Source organism: Scyliorhinus torazame, chromosome 11, assembly GCF_047496885.1.
Source record: "Scyliorhinus torazame isolate Kashiwa2021f chromosome 11, sScyTor2.1, whole genome shotgun sequence".
Classification (NCBI taxonomy): domain Eukaryota; kingdom Metazoa; phylum Chordata; class Chondrichthyes; order Carcharhiniformes; family Scyliorhinidae; genus Scyliorhinus; species Scyliorhinus torazame.
The window spans coordinates 48,789,181-48,806,887 of NC_092717.1; the positions used below are offsets into that span (position 1 = coordinate 48,789,181).

A 17,707-nucleotide genomic window follows, 5' to 3' on the forward strand; every position below is an offset into this window, starting at 1 on the left:
AGGAACTAGCACTCTCTTCTCTTTCTTATATGCACCTGTAGAGTGAGGCCCAAAAGCACCTGCAGAGTGAGGCCAAAAAGGCTGGCCAATACAAGTTCTAGCCCTCAGGCCAGTTCAAATGACGAAGTTGAGGAAGATTCGTTATTGCACTCATCCCTGCCCTCCAACAGCGCAGAGACACAAACCACCATTGGGCAAAGTTTCAGGTTAGATTCGGACTCACCTACTGGAGATCACCTACTGACATGTCCCCACAGCACTCGGAGACAGAGACAGCACATTTCTCTGGAACTCGAAGGGTGGCTAGTGACCAGCTTCTCATTCAGTTCCGAGTCAGATGATGAGCATCTGAGAGAGTCCGACAAGTCAATGCTGGAGATGCAAAAAAAAAAAAAGCGGCGGAATATCAGGCAGAGATTTGGCAGATCAGAGAAGGATGGATAAGTCCATTTCTGCTTGGTCTGATTTGTGGTTCTGATGTGAGCGTGCCTCGAAGTCACCGTGGGAAGGTTGGAAACCGCCATGGAGACCTTCGTCCAGGAGGTTTTGCCAGATGTGTACTTGGCCCTGGACTCCATGGCCACACACACTGATGGGTGCCATCAATACATAGGCACGAGTAGGAGGAAGCATCTTAGAAACATTGAAACATAGAAAAAATAGGAGCAAGAAGAGGCCATTTGGCCCTTCAAGCTCGCTCCGCCATTCATCATGATCATAGCTGATCATCCAACTCAATAGCCTAATCCCGCTTTCCCCCATATCCTTTGATCCCCTTCGCCAAAGTGCTACATTTATAGAAACATCTTCCAGGTCCAGATCTTCGTCCAGGTGCCCCTTCTCCTCAGAGTCAAGAAGGAGCCCTCGATCTCCCACACAGGGAGGATGAGGTGAATGGCCTCCTTCTGAACGGTAGGAATTCAATGATTGTGTGTGTTAAAATCTCTATTGGAAGTGTACGATTAAAGCACTTGAAACCTTTCCCCTCACGGTTCACCATTGTGAGATGCCACTCAGCAGCCTTGAGGGATTAGCGGCAGCATTATCACTGTTGAGTGGACTTTCACTTCCCAGAGCATGTAAATACAGGGGGCACCGTTGACCTTCTTAGAGATCATGTCCTGGGTAAACCATGACATTAGAGGATGCAGTGTGAATGCTGAGCGAGCTCTCGATGTGATAAGTTGGAAATTCCTTTTATTGAATCAGAATGGCATCAAGGGACAGGTGAAATGGGGCTATCTCCACTTGGCTTCACTTTGCTCCAATTGGAACCTGGTTTAAAAGATAGACATTGTGGCTGCAGACAGTGCAATTAGGACGTCCTAAGTATGACATCATAATTCTTTCAAGCCATGCTTATGTTTACAAGGAAAGGCCTAATGGTTTATGATTTCTGGGGAGTAGATAATTGGGGACAGTGTGCTGGATTCTCCAGTCACCGACGCAAAAATTGCGTTTGGCGACTGGCCGGAGAATCCAAGTTTATGACAGAATCGGAGGCGGGGCAGCTTTCACGATGCTCTGCCCCCTCCAAAGCAACATACTCCCAGAGTACGCTGTGCCACGTATCGACAGGGCATTGCCTGAGGCCTGCCCCCCAATGCTCCCCCCCCGACCGGCTGAGTTCCCCTCGGCATGGGTCTCATCCGTCGGGAACTCTGCGTGGCGGCTGCGGACTCAGTTAGCGCCGCCACAGTCGGGGGAGGGTCTTACCACGGGCAGGGGGACATTGTTCAGGGCTGGGGGCACAGTGGGGGGGGTGGTCTGTGGCACGGGACTTTTTCATGGGCCAGGTCCGCGAGCAACCTCCGCCCTTAAGCACGGCGTGGTCGCTGCGGACCACCGTCATGTGCATGCGCGGCCACCGACATGCAATACTCCAGGGCGTATTGGCAGCTAGAGCCGGGTGCTCAATGCTGCCGTCCTGCTAGCCCCCAGCAAAACGGGGAATCAGTGGCCATTTTGCGCCAGTTTTCCTGCCAGCCATGACTGCAACCCATGACTGTTTCAACTCTCTTACTCTCTGAGGGACACACAGAGTCTACTCTGATTCCTGACAATATGATTCTATGATTCTAATAATCCCAAGGTTTATCTCTACTCTCTGACTCTGACCTGCCAGCCCAAGGCCTAGAATTTTGACTTTCAACGAGTTCTCTATTGCCCTCATGACTGAAGACTACACTTTCTCCATTTGCACCCCCCTTCTACACTCGAGTCTCTGAGCAACCCATCCCTCTTGTGCCACACTAATATACCCACCCGCTCCTTCCCTATTCCAGAGTGTGCGTGCACCCCCCTCCCATTCATACATGTGGTGTCCCAGTCACCCCCTTGTTTGTCAGCCTTGCCATCTCCCTTTTCGGGCTCCAGCTTCCCATCCCTTGGTCTCCCCCTCTGCCTGCCCACCCTCTTGCAGACCCTTGTAAAGCCTTTGTGCCCCTATGCTTCCACCCTTCCCCCACATTCAATTGCAAAGCCTTCCTGCATCTTTACTCCCAATGTGCATTCAATCCTTAGCCCCCAACCTTGGTCATAAATTGGCCTCCGAATATTGAGCTCGGTCTGAGTTCCACTGCACAGTTGTGTATTTCAGGACAACAGCAGTACCCACTTGGAGCAGACCAACCCTACAACCCACTCTGATCGCAATACTTGCCTCCGTCTGAATGCTGAGCCCAGCAGTGGGCCGAAGGGCCTGTACTGCGCTGTATTGTTCTATGTTCTATGAGTACCGCTGCATAGTAATGCCCTTGTGACCACAGAGGCAGCCAGCAGGAGCAGACTAACCCTATATTCACAGCATGTGACATTCCACAGGCATCGCAACGGGGTTGGCGCAGCATGGTGGCCGCTCGGCTTTTCCACTCACCTTCAAGTCGCGAGCGAAGTGAAATCAGGACTGTGCACGCCACCCTTTTTCAAACGGGATTCAGATCGATCTGACTTCCCCCTGGCATGACGCAAGATTGTAAGGCGGCACATGGTTTCAGCGAGGTGCTACTTTGATGAGCATTCATGAGGTGGACCCACCGGCGGGACCGCAGCGAACTGCCTGTATGCCGGCACCAACCCAGTCACTCACACACAAAAAAAATCAACTACAACCATGAGTAAAGAACAATGACAGTTCAAAAACTTCCTTGCCATTGAAGGGTTAGAGTCTGGGTTGCAGAGACTGCATATGCAGTGAAACTAAATGGGCTGTGGGAACGGGGATTCAGAAGTCTTCCAAATCTACACGCTACTATCCTGGGGGGGGGGGGGGGGGGGGGGGGGGCGCGATGAAACCACAAAAAAGCCGAAAGGAAAAAAATTCTCAGCTGCAGCGTACATCATTTGTGCAATAGGGAGGAAGTTAGTTGAAATATAGAAGTATGGATCCTAGGGGCCGGGATCCAAAATGGCGGGAAGAATGGGCGCCATGGATGAATTGATGAAGACCAAGAGATTTGGAATTCATTGAGGAAAGATTCCAATTATATCTCTTAGTGAATCAAACACTAGAGGACCTAAAAGTCGCAATTTTTCATGTAAGGCATAAAACCTTCAGGCTCCTACCAAATTTAGTACATCCAGCAAAATTGGGATAGGAGTCCTATATCAAAATAACAAAGATTTTAGAAGGGCATTTTTCACATAGACCTCTGTTAATTGCAGAAAGGTTTTGTTTCCATTGCAGTCATCAAGGTGAGAGCATTTTACAATTCGAAGCGACTTTAAGAAGGTTAGCAAAATACTGCAAGTTTGATGCAACAATTGGATGATACCCCTCGTGATGGGCTTGTTTGTTGACTTCGTAGTGAAGCGATTCAGGGGAAGCTGCTTACTGTAAGTGATTTAACTCTCAAAGCTGCTGTGGAACTTGCCACATCTATGGATCTAGCAATGAAGGAAGTTTCACAGATAGCGGCTGGAGTGAAGGTCCACAAAATGGATACCACAAGAAGCAAGGCCGATGTACACAGGTTGGACACTCAGCAGGAAAATGCTGGAGTAGAGAAATTAAATGCATATATTGTGGCAAAAAGGGCCATATTGCCAATACATGCTGGGCTCAGAAAACTGCAACACCAAGGGTTTGCAAAAGAAAAACACATCTAAACAGATTAGTCATGTCTTCAAATTAGTAGACAAAGTCCAAGACCACTCAGAAGTTAACATACCTAAGCAACTGCAGGAGCCAAAATCAGATGTCTTGTTGGTGTGGGGCGATCAACAACATTTTTGGGCCTATCCAAAACTTAATGGTCATCAAATAAAAAGGAAAGTGGATACTGGCTGTATCATTGATACCAGAGACAATTTATAATCAAAAAGCAGAAGCATCTGCCTTACCGTTAAATGTGATCTTGAGTAAGTACAAAGAAGAGATTGTACCATTGAAAGGATGCATTATGGTGAAAGTATAAGTCAATGTGCAGATGGCGGAATTGCCTCTTCCATTGTCCATGGAAATTTTCTTCCTCTATTTGGTAGAGCATGTCTGACAAAACTTAAAAAACTTAACAGGGGAGTAATAAATCAGCTCATGGATTCAAAGAACAATCTACAATAACTTCGGGAGATGTACGTGAAGGTGCTCAAAGATACACTAGGTTCCATTACTAGAGTTGAAGGACTATTAAAGATCAAGTCAAACAGTACACCAAAATGTCTCAATGCTAGAACTATACCACACAACATCAGGCCAAGTTGAAAAAGAAAGCCTAGTCCAAACACAAGTCATTGAACCAGTTGCTACAAGTGAATGGGCAAGACCAATAGTTCAAAATGTGATGGCTCAGTGAGACTGCGTGGCGATTTTAAAACAACTATTGTGCACAGATCACGATCCACTGCCTCCGATTGAAGAGTTGTTTGTTGGACTTTCTGGAGGACAGAAATTCATTAAAATTGATTAATCATAGGCGTATTTACAAATGAATGTGGCTGCAAAATCAAAACAGTGACTCACTATTGTGACGCACAAAGGTCTGTTTGTTTCAGAAGACTTCCTTTTGGAAGAACATCTGCTCTTGCCCTTTTTCAGAGTCCATGGATCCAATTCTGAGTGGGCTCAATGGGGTGCAATGTTATTTAGATTGCATTCTCACCATTGGTTCGAGTGAACAGGAACACTTGAAGAATTTTGAAGTGAGACTGAAGCATTTACAGAGCCACAATCTCAAAGAGTTAAAAAGGAAAAGTGTGAAGACGTCTATAAATTATCTGGGCAAAATCATTGATAAAGATGGGTTACACACGAGCCGAAGATGACAGCAATCTTAGAAGCACCACGGCCCGAGAATGTGACACAACCAAGATGGTTTTAGGATTCAGCAATTATTATAACAAATCCGGGCCAAATTTAGCAACACAATTGAAGTTGTTCCACACTATTATTTGCCAAACAGGTATGATACTAATCAGAAGGGTGTGAAAGTGAATACAATGAGGTCAAAGAAGCCTTACAGAAGTCGGAGCTGTCGGTCACTACAATCCCAAGCGGAAGTCACAAATATCTTGCGACGTGTCACCCTATGGGTTTGGTGCAGTTGTCTCGCAAATAGTGCCTTCGGGGAGGATTGGCCAAGGGCATTTGTTTCACAAACTCTTACTAGCGCTGAAACAAGTTACGCTCAGCTAGAAAAAGAGACTTTGAGCATAATATTAGGGGTAAGAAAGTTCCACCATTACCTTTATGGGCATCATTTTACTCATTTAACAGATCATTGATTGATCCTTGACGGCAATCTTAGGGCCGTATGAAGTATTCCTTCTTTGGCAGCTGGTAGGTTACAAAGATGGTCTTTGATATTGTCGGCAGACGTACGATGTCCAATATCACAAGTCAGAGCAGCAAGCAAATACTGATAATTTGTCCAGATTGCTGCTACAAGTCAAGGATGAACATTTTGTCAACATCCTGTATTTCTCATTCGTGGATAATGTAGCTGTGATTTCATCCCAAGTACAGGGATACACAAGAACTGAAACAGTGAAACGGAAGGTGATGGACATGGTCCAAAAAAGAATGCTGACTGATATCAGAAAAATCCAGATCTACATCACACGAAGGGCAGCACGGTAGCACAAGTGGATAGCACTATGGCTTCACAGCGCCAGGGTCCCAGGTTCGATTCCCCGCTGGGTCACTGTCTGTGTGGAGTCTGCACGTTCTCCCAGTGTCTGCGTGGGTTTCCTCCGGGTGCTCCGGTTTCCTCCCACAGTCCAAAGACATGCAGGTTAGGTGGATTGGCCATGCTAAATTGCCCTTAGTGACCAAAAAGGTTAGGAGGGGTTATTGGGTTACAGGGATAGGGTGGATGTGAGGGCTTAAGTGGGTCGGTGCAAACTCGATGGGCCGAATGGCCTCCTTCTGCACTGTATGTTCTATGTCTTGAGTTGACAATTCAGAATGGAGTTTTATTGTGGGGAATCCATTATTCCTCCATGCTTGCATAGTAAAGTCCTTGGCCAACTACATGAGGAACATCCTGATGTTGAGAGAATGGAGGAACTGGCACACAGTTATTTATGGTGGCCAGGATCAAAGAGAAAGTGGGGAAATGTCAATCCTATTCAAAACAATGGAACACTCCACCACTGCAACCATTACATCTGTGGGAATGGCCGACAAAGCAATGGCAGAGAGTACACAGAGACTATGTTGGTCCAGTGAACGGCCACATGTTCCGAGTGATTGTGGATGCACACTACAAGTGGCCAGAAGTTGTATTCATGAAATCTATGAATGCAGAACAAACCATTGAGCAGCAAGATGAAGTATTTTCATGATTTGGAACACTGGGAAAGGCCGAATGACAATGGTACTCAGTTCACTTTGAGGAATACCTGAAGGGAATCGGTATATGCCACATCAAGACAGCTCCATATCATCCTGCAACAAATGAGTTGGCGGAACGTTTCTTTCAATCATTGAAACATCCCATCAAGGCATCAAAGGTCCAAGGTACATTGACAAGAGGAGTAAACAAATTCTTAAATGTCTTATTGGAACATCGCAAACGCAAAAACACAGAGCTCACCTCGCCAGCAAAGCTGCTGTTCAGGAGGAAACAGTTTGATTTGTTAATACCACCTGATGCTTCTGAGATTACCAAATGACAACAACGAGCACAGATTGCTAGGAGAGGGCAAAACTCCCCAAAAAGTGAGCATGAGTGTCGCGAGAAGCTAACCACTGGAAGAAATGGGTACCTGATGCGATCCTAGTGAAGACAGGTCCAATATCATACACCTTGCAGACGGATGATGAATGAGTTTGGCAACATCATACTGACCAGCTTCATGTAGTGAAATTGCTGAAACTTCTCAAATATTTCTCATGGAAAAGTTAGACGGCGATACTTTGGAGCAGAGGCCAAATGCAGGAGCAAATGTTGATTCTGTTTTAGAGGACATCCCAATACCTATAGCGATGGACACTGGAGTAACTTCCCAGGAAGTACCATCTACTGAAGGAACAATGAACATTTCCATGGTCTTGATTAGCCAGGTTCCAGAATGTCGCCTACAAGCCAAAAGGACTAGACGTCCACTTCAGAGAATCTTATTAAGCTGATAATATATGTCTAGAGATAATGCATAATTGGGTCTGTTGTAAAAATGTTACATCACTGTACTAAAGCAGTAAAAGGGGAGGGGTTTTCTGTATTATGCTGGTGAAGCTTTAAAGTGATCTGTAGTGACGTCCAAGGAGAGTGCTTGTGGAGGTTCAGTTTCCCATCTTCGAGATGAGTAACATCCTAATAAAACTTCTCATCGCCTTCATAAGAATCCAGAGTGTGGACACCTCCATGCCTTTTCTCTTTGTGATAAATTTAAAAGATATATTAAAAGAAAAGCTTTAAGCTGATATCAGGAAGCATTTCTGCACACACAAAGGATGAGTTGGATCAGACAAATGAAAAACATTCATTGGGATCAACAACAGTGTAAACAATAGTTTAATCTATTTATTACCATGACATTTTTTGTCATAAAATATTTTAAAGTAGCTTCTCCTGTGTGATTATTTATCATATACTTAGGACAAGTGTCTCTTTCTTCGCCACTAAATCTTGCTTCCTAAGAGAGAGTCAATACGTAGTTAATTCAGGATTTCTGCCAAAGTTCCTGTGTGACCTGTCAAAGTCAATGATCCCAAAAGGCTCAAACCCGTTTGTGATTACCCAAAATTTTGTCTTAATTATATAATTCCACCAATTTTTAACATGTCATTGTGAAGTAGTATAGGGAATCATCCCTTGCTATCTCTAGAACCCTACACCAAAGTCAACCACTATCTGAATAAAGAAAAGCTTTGTCATGTTCAATCTCTCTCACCGATTCCTCAATTTGCAGAGATGGTCACTAGATCTATTCGAAACTAAACTATCAGCCCTCACAACCTACCAATTTGTACATCATCTATGATTTCAAATCCATTCCAAGTCGTCAGCTCTCCAGCAAAGCCAAACCCAAGGCCTGAAGTCTACCTTCATTGCTCAATGTATCTAGGACAGTGTTCATCCTTGTAGCCTTTCCATTACTTCTCTGAAGACACAAAGTCATTAAATGCTGCTTCAGCACAATAGCAGTACGTTATCCAAGAAGTAAAAAAAATACCTACTTTGATAGGACAGTCAAAATTTTCATGAAATCCTTCTCTGGTGTACAGTCCAACCACCTGGACCTGTAGGGCAAAAAAAGCAGCAAAGTCATAAAGAGAATCACATAATAAGCCTGTACTAAGAAAAATAAAAAATATAATCGCCAAAAATATAAAATGTGGAAAATGCAAAGTTCGTGAATCGTCTTTAGAGAGAGAAGGCAGGTACCTTTGGGTACTTTCCTTTGACAGGGCTGTTCTGATGATAGATCTGTGCAACAGGTTACCAAAATTCTCACTGTACAATTTTTAGTAGAGCTGCTGTTATTTCTCGCATTCTCTGGTTATTAATTTGAATCACTAAAGTGGTCTCAGGAATTAGCTCTCAATGGAAGGTCGTACGAACACGTGAATTTGGAGCAGGAGTAGGCCACTCAGCCCTTCGAGCCTGCTCTGCCATTTAATATCATCATAGCTGATCTAATTTTAACCTCAATTTCGCATTCCTGCTACCCCAGATAACCTTTCACCCGTAGCTTATCAAGAATCCAATTGCTTCTGCCTTATATTCCACCTTTCGAGGAAGAGAATTCCAAAGTCTCGCAACTCGAGAAACAATTCCTCATCTCCATCTTAACTGGCTGACCCCATATTTTTAGGACAGTGGCCTCTATTTCTAGATTTTCTCCGAAATAAGAAATATCCTTTCCCCGTCCACCCTATCAAGTCCCTTCAAAATGTTATATGTTTCAATCAAGTCGCTTGTTACTCTTCTAAACTCCAGTGGCTACAAGCCTCCTGTCCAGCCTTTTCTCAGACGACAACCCGCCCATTTCAGATATTGATCTAATAAACCTTCTCTGAACTTCTTCCAATGTATTTACATCATTACTTAAATAAAGGAGGGAAGCACTGTACACAGTATTCCAGATGTAGTCTCACCAATACCCTATATAACCGAAGTATAACCTCCTTACTCTTGCATTCAATTCCTCTCGCAATAAACAATAGTATTCCAAGAACTTTACTAATTACTTACTGCACACTAACCTTTTGCAATTCATGCACTAGAACATTCCGATCTCTCTGCATTTCAAAACTCTGCTATTCAAATCCGTCACCATTTAGATGATATGTTTTATTCAAACTGTAAAAATGGACAACTTACATTTTACTCCATTTGCCAGATATTTCACACTCATCTAACCTACCTATATCCGTTTGTAGCCTCCTCATGTCCACTTCATATCAGCAGACTTACCATCTGCCCCTTCATCCAAATCATTTATATAAGTTGTGAAGAGTTTCATTCCCCAGCACTGATCCCTGTGGCACATCACTTGTCACATCCTGCCAACCAGAAAATGACCCATTTGTGCCTCTTTGTTTCCTATTAGCTAGCCAATCTTCAACCATGCCAATATGCTACCCCATACACTATGAGCCTTTTATTTTCCTCAGTAACCTTTAATGAGGCACCTTATCAAATGCCTTCTGAAAATCTAAGTACAGTGCATCCATCGATTTCCCTTTATCTATTTCTTCAAAGAACTCCAACAAATTGGTTAAACTCGATTTCCCTTCACAAAACCAAGTTGACTCTGCCCGACTGCCTGGAATTTATCTAAATGCCCTGTTATAACAAATTAAATAATAGCTTCTAGCATTTTCCCTATGATAGATGTTAAGCTAACTGGTCTGTAGTTTCCTGCTGTCTGTCTACCTCCCTTTTTGATTAACTAAGTTACTTATGCTATCTTGCAATCTAATTGAACCTTTCCTGAATCTAAAGTATTTTTGAAAATTAAAACCAATGCATCAACTATCTCACTAGCCACTTCCTTTAAGACCCTAGAATGAAATCCATTAGGACCCGGAAACTTGTCAACCCGCAGTTCCAACAATTTGCTAAGTGCCACTTCCCTGGTGACTGTAATTTTCTTCAGTTCCTCCCTGGCATTACCATGAACGCCCCCCGCTCATCAATGTATGACATTGTGGAAGGTTAGAAATCTGTGTCCACTGGCAGCACGGTGGCGCAAGTGGTTAGCATTGCTGCCTCATGGCACCGAGGTCCCAGGTTCGATCCCGGCTCTGGGTCACTGTCCGTGTGGAGTTGGCACATTCGCCCAGTGTTTGTGTGGGTTTCGCCCCCACAACCCATAGATGTGCAGAGTAGGTGGATTGGCCACAATAAATTGCCCCTTAATTGGAAAAAATGAATTGGGTACTCTAAATTTAAAAAAAAGATATCTGTGTCCGCAACCTCCTTCCTGAAGGAACTCGGATGAAGCTAATCCATTCTGCAGGGGCGAGGATCCGTAACTAGTGCGCTAGATAAAAATCAATCAATCCTTTTCAGTAATGTCTTTACAGTTAGGACACCTCTCTCTGCCTCTCTATTATCCTGTGGAAAATTTGGTGAATCGGTTATGTGAACATATCCAAATGTTTCTGTAAATTATTTATTCGCAAATTATGGACCATCATCTGATATCGCTTTATCAAGAATCCCATGGGCTGCAAAACTTTCTTTCAATCACATTATCACTACCTCTGATATGTGACCATGCAATCATATACCATATGAATACCAGGACATATACCATATGAATATCAATCCTCAACCATCTTAATTTAAAACTTTGAACTCTGGTCTCTTTGTGGCTGAAAAAGAACTGCCCCCAATCCTTTAGAGGATGTACCCGCTGTGATAATTGTAGGTAACTCCAGATCATAATGCACCAATATCTCTGATGACACCAACCTCTACTTGATTTTTCTGAATCATTTCTGATGGGTCTCTTCCCAGTCACATTTCTTGTCCTGGTGTAACAACTGGCCAAGTGGCTCGTTGAGCTTGGTTAATTTTTTTTTTTTTTAGAAATTTCACCAGAAAGGGATTCTTCAGTCCCATGAGTCTTTGTAACTCCGTAATATTCCTTGCAGGTGGAAATTCCTTTATGGCTGCAATGTTCAGTGGATCAACCATTATTTCTGATGCACTCACTGTGACCTGAAGAAACCTGATCGCTGGCTGTGGAAACTCGCACTGACTGTTGAGTATCAATCCTGCCTCTTGAAGTCTTCTCAGCCGTGACATCAAAGCATCAAAGACTGATATAATTAACCCTAATAGGACTTGGTCTACCATACACCATTTTATATAGTGGCCACATGCATGGCAGATGCAGTATAATGTGGATAATTGTGAGGTTATCCGCTTCAGTAGCAAAAAGAGGAAAGCAGATTATTATTTTAATGGGTGGAAATTGAGAGAGGTGGATACTCAGCAACTCCTTGGTGTCTTCATGCATCAGTCGCTGAAAGTAAGCACACAGGTGCAGCAGGCAGTAAAGGCAAATTGGCATGTTGGCCTTCACAGCAAGAGGGTTTGAGTATCGGAATAGTTTGTTTTACTGCAATTGTATAAGGCATTGATGAGGCCACACCTGGAGCATTGGGTGCAGTTTTATCTGAGGAAGGATGTTCTTGGTATGGAGGGAGTGCAATGAAGGTTTACCAGGCTGATTCCTGGGATGGTGGGACTGTCATATGAGGAGAGACGAAGTTGGTTAGGATTATATTCATTGGAGTTCAGAAGAGTGAGAGGGGATCTCATAGACAAAATTCTAACAGGATTAGGCAGGGTAGATTCAGAAAGAGTATTCCCAATGTTGGGGGAGTCCAGAACCAGGGAGTCATAGTTTGAGGATAAGGGGTAAACGTTTTAGGAGCAAGGTGAGGATAAATTCCTTCACCCAGAGAATGGTGAATCTGTGGAATTCGCCACCACAGAAAGTAGTTGAGGCCAAAACATTTGTGTAATTTCAAGGAATTAGATAGAACTCTTGGGGCTAAAATGATCAAAGGATACGAGGGGGAAGGCGGGATCAGGGATTTGAACTTGATGATCACCCATGATAATAATGAATGGCGGAGCAGGCTCAAAGGGCCCAATGGCCTCCCCCTGCTTCTATTTTCTATGTATCCATATTACAGTATCAATTAGTCAATCTCGATTAAATACAGAAGACCATCTCAAGATTGATACTGGGGAGCAAATCTTCATGATGTACCTGTTGCTAATCTGACCATGTAAACATTTGTGCACCCCAATCATTATTGGATTGCCACTCCCCTCCTATTTTGTTCACGCAAAGGTGGAATTCCACATTTTTGGCCCAGGTTTCTGAACCAGGCCTTTGCAGGAATGTGGAACGCACCTATTCTGAGTGACTTCATAGTATCATCGGATAGCCAAGCCACACACCCTTTTTACAGCACCAGCTGCCATATTTTGCTAATTCTTCATTCACTAACACACGGAAAAAGAACATTTAAATAACTCTTAAGTGTGTTAATAACGAGCGTCATTGAGGTAGGTGGGTGAGTGGCAAAGTTGGGTTAAGTGTGGGGAGTCAGTCGTATAGTTACCAAGGAATTAGACATGTTTTTTTCTGTCTAAAATTTCCTAGGTAACTGGGTCGGAATCCACTGAAGTCTCCAATTCTGGTGACATTTTGGAAGATTTTGGATGCAGAAGTTGTCCATCAGAAGTTGAAACCTCCTGGAGAATTCCTGCAGACCTGCGCTGGGGCAACAGAGGGGTCTCATAGCACATCTTTAGGGTATGTAAGGTCTCTGTCCATGCAAGGACAAGAAGATCTGCGTCTATCGGTCACCTCTATTTTTATAGCTGGTCTCCACAAAAGCCATTCCCTAACTGAAAATCTGGGAAACTAAAACTATTTCCAGCACTGACTGAAACTGGAACAGAAAGTGCAAAACTAGTCATTTGGCAAACTACAGAAGACAGGTCATTAGCGATGTTTACATTTTATTTGGGGTCGTATTAATTTTCTGTTGAAGTTAATAGTGGGAGATTGGACGAGACAACATCCTAAACCAGAGAAATTCAGGCCATAAGAACTTGCATGTATTTAGTATTGTCACGTCAATTGGGCACTCCAAAGCATTTCACATTCAACAAACTGTTTCTCAAATATAGTTACTGTAGTGACGTAGGCAAATAACCTTGGGCAGCACGGTGGTGCAGTGGTTAGCACTGCTGCCTTACGGCGCTGAGGATCCGGGTTCGATCCCGGCCCTGGGTCACTGTCTGTGTGGCGTTTTCACATTCACCCAGTGTCTGCGTGGGTCTCGTCCCCTCAACCCAGAAAGATGTGCAGGATAGGTGGATTGCCCACGCTAAATTGCCCCTTAATTGAAACAAATAATAATTGGGTATCAATTTATTTTTAAAAATAGCAAATAATCTTTGCGCAGTCAAGATTTGATGGTTTTGACTGGGGAAGAGGCTCTTTGCTCTTCTTCAAATTGTGCTGTGTACTCTTTTATGTCTACCCAAATGCAAGTCTGACTTCAGTTTAATGTCTGGTTGAATAGATTCCAATGTTGACAAGATTTTTTGCACACTAGATGTAATTTCTCTCTATACTTTACTAGCCTTGTTAACTGTGGTTTCACAGTCAATGAAGGACCCATAGTGGCAACAACATACTTTTTTTTCTTTGCTACGGTGTATCCCTCCATCATGTACTAAAGTATGGCTTATCAATACTACAACCTACAGGTCATTCTTAAGTCCACATGCTTAACTGGTACAGATTTTTGAATGTAATAAATCTCTGCTACTAGTCATCTGCCAATATTGAGATTTCAATAAAAATATTTATGCTCGATGCACACATTTTTATGTTTCTGACTAGCATCAACAGCAGAGGACACAAGACAGACATTTGAGGAAGTTCATTACTAACTAACCCCCTACCCCCCTTCCCAGACAGCCAGTTCACTTCAACTGATGTTAAAACATAGAAACAGCTATTTAGCAATACAAATTGCAGTTGTTGGTTTCCATTTTGAAAGAATTTTAAATTCCAGATAGTTATAGAACAAAGAACAGAGACCAATACAGCACAGGAAACCAAGCCTGTATCGGTCATGATACCAACCTTTGCCAAAACCCTCAGCACTTCCTTAAAGAACAAAACTATGTTGCCACCAGTTCTATAAGCCTTCTTCTTTAAAAGCCTCATACATGAAGCCTTACCCAATCCTTCCAAAATTCCAAACAAATAACCCCCACACACTAGCTTTAATTACCTCCAGTAGGCTCAGTTACCAGATTGGGTTTGATGATGTTTGCAGTCAACCAGGAGGTGGACTATCAAGAGGTGTGGTAGGGCGTGGAGCCTTCCAGCATGGACCATAAATGGAACATGAGGAACAGCTCAATCTGTGACCATTCAAGTCAGATCATTGCCCATATACTGAACTTCTGCCGAGAGGTCCATTCCTGTGCTATCACAACCATTCAAGCTGTGTCAGATGAAGCCGTTGAAGGGATTGTTAACCTCAACATTGAACTATAACTGCTTCCCCAGCCACAAGAACAACAAAAAACATGACCTATTGCTTCTAAATTCATCTGATTACTCCTCATGGACTTTGAACTGGTATTGATAACAATCAATAATGACAAAATATTTTCTTCACTACAGATGTAATGCCTTATTTCTATTTTTAATATTCGGATCTTGCTCTTCTCCAGTCTGCAAATAAAACTCATGTGGTTAATGGAATTCCAACAAATATGAACTGGAGTCTTATTAATTTCCTGTCATTTTCTTGGAGTCTAGGGTGTACGTTATCTGGGCTGGGTGTTCTACAGACAATCACAGAGGTAGAGTAGCCTAGTGGTGATGGCACTGCATTTGTGAGCCAGCAGCAAAGAAAGAAATAGATTGTTCATAAAACCCAAATGATTCACTATTATCCTTCAGGATAGAGAACCTATCATTTCCCTCCCACGTTTGGCTGACATGTCATTCCAATCCCATACTATGTGTGATGACTGTTAATACCCTCAGGGAAACCAGGGATGAGCAATAAATGCTGGCTTGACAGCGTTGCGCATGTCCAAAAAACGAATAAAGCAAATTCATTTTGACAAATGCTTTACTGACTTTAATGCTTTCAAAATTCCTGTGTCAAAATGAAACGGATCCTGAATGTGTGGTCAGCTTTTGTGAATACTGATACAAAGAACCCATTCCCAACTCATTCTTTTTTATTTAAAAAAAAACAAGTAAATGTCTCACCTCGGTGGGGAAAAAAACCCTTTCAATTCCTTTTCAGGTTCCTCACAGATTGTTAGATGTTCTTGTGTGCAGATAAAATCCAAAAGGCTGTTGTCAGTTTGTTCTTTAAACTAGAATCAACACTTTATTCCCTGGGGTTGTTTTTTTTATTTGCCCACTACAAAAGGTAATTAGTAGACTTGCAGCAGGTTGAATCAAAGCAATCAACCTTTTGAAGGTATGAAGTGTAATGCAAGCAGCTCTTGTATCGTTCTAATTAAGCACTCGTTTGGATTGAAAGTGAATTATGCAAATTACTAAGACAACTGCACAGCACCTGCTCCAGGAAAACCAAGAGTCAAGCAAAGTCTTCCGCTGAGACAGTAATTATAGCTCTTGGCAAGACTAAACACAATTCGAAATGGCTTTAAAGAGAAAGACAACACATCTTTTCATAGAATTTATAGTGCAGAAGGAGGCCATTCGGCCCATCGAGTCTGCACCGGCTCTTGGAAAGAGCACCCTACCCAAGGTCAACACCTCTATTCTATCCCCATAACCCAGTAACCTCATCCAACACTAAGGGCAATTTTGGACACTAAGAGCAATTTATCATGGCCAATCCACCTAACCTGCACATCTTTGGACTGTGGGAGGAAACCGGAGCACCCGGAGGAAACCCACGCACACACGGGGAGGATGTGCAGACTCCGCACAGACAGTGACCCAAGCCGGAATCGAACCTGGGACCCTGGAGCTGTGAAGCAATTGTGCTATCCACAATGCTAAGTTGTACTCTCCCAAGCCGGAATCGAACCTGGGACCCTGGAGCTGTGAAGCAATTGTGCTATCCACAATGCTACCGTGCTGCCCACAAGTTCTTCCGAGAACTTGTATGGTTTACATGCAAGGTGCTGCCATTATGTTAATACAGAAGCTGTTCCAGGAAATCTTGGCATGAGTGACTTACAGCGTTAATTGTACCATAACCCCAGTGTCCCCCGAATGTTATTATCGGACTCCATCCCATCAAAATAGCGCTAGTCAACTTGGAGTTCAAACCTTAATGGCATGGTTAATGGTATTTGAGGAAGTGGGTTGTTTTATTTCTCAGGCTTTACAATAACATAAGAGGCCGTAACTCTCAAGCTCCACGACAATTTCGCGTACTGGAAACCATCAGAAAACGTGAGTTAAATCACAAACTGTAGATTGTTCGAACTGTGTCACGTACTTGGAAGTAGAAACAGGAGGAAGCCATTTGGTCCTGCTCCACCATTCATTACGACGACTGATCATCAGGTTCAATACCCGGGTCATCCCCCCATATCCCTTGATCACTTTAGCTATATCTAATTCCTTCTTGAAATTACACAAAATTTGGCCTCAACTACTTTGTGCGGTGGTGAATTCCAGAGATTCACCACTCTCGGCGTGAAGAAATTTCCCCTCACCTCAGTCCGAAAAAGGTTTACCCCTTATCCTCAAACTATGACCCCTAGTTCTGGGCTCCCCCATCATTGGGGATATTTCTGAATCTACCTTGTCTAATCCTGTTAGGATTTTATAAGTGTCTCTGAAATCCCCTCTCACGCTTCTGAACTTCAATGAATATAATCCTAACCGACTCAAGTCTCTCCTCATATGACATTCCTGCCATGCCAGGAATCAGCCAGGTAAATCTTTGCTGCATTCCCTCCAAACCAGAACATCGTTCCTCAGACAAGGACACCAAAACTGCACCCAATACTTCAGGTGTGGCCTCACCAATGCCCAATACAATTGTCGTAAAACATCCCTATTATTTAAAGTGTGAGAACATACATACACAGATAAAACGCTCAGAGACATCAGCTCACAGGCCAGGGTGAAACTCAGACTGGATCACAGGGCACACTTCCCCCTCTAGTGATGCCATTCTGTTACTCCTGAAAGACATGTCACAACATCCCCCTTTATTTTTAAAGGAACCCCTTCCAAAGACGTATGACGATATACACGT

General features: G+C 43.3%; 1 protein-coding gene across 4 annotated transcripts in view; it reads right to left on the bottom strand.

Moving 5' to 3' along the window:
- vps41 (VPS41 subunit of HOPS complex) overlaps positions 1-17,707 on the bottom strand; it is a 267,921-nt gene that overhangs the window by 144,212 nt on the left and 106,002 nt on the right. For all 4 annotated transcript variants that reach the window (XM_072467229.1, XM_072467227.1, XM_072467228.1 and 1 more), the window contains exon 6: positions 8,621-8,683. In XM_072467229.1, coding sequence (XP_072323330.1) covers positions 8,621-8,683 — 63 coding nt within the window. The remainder of the gene's footprint in view (positions 1-8,620; positions 8,684-17,707) is intronic.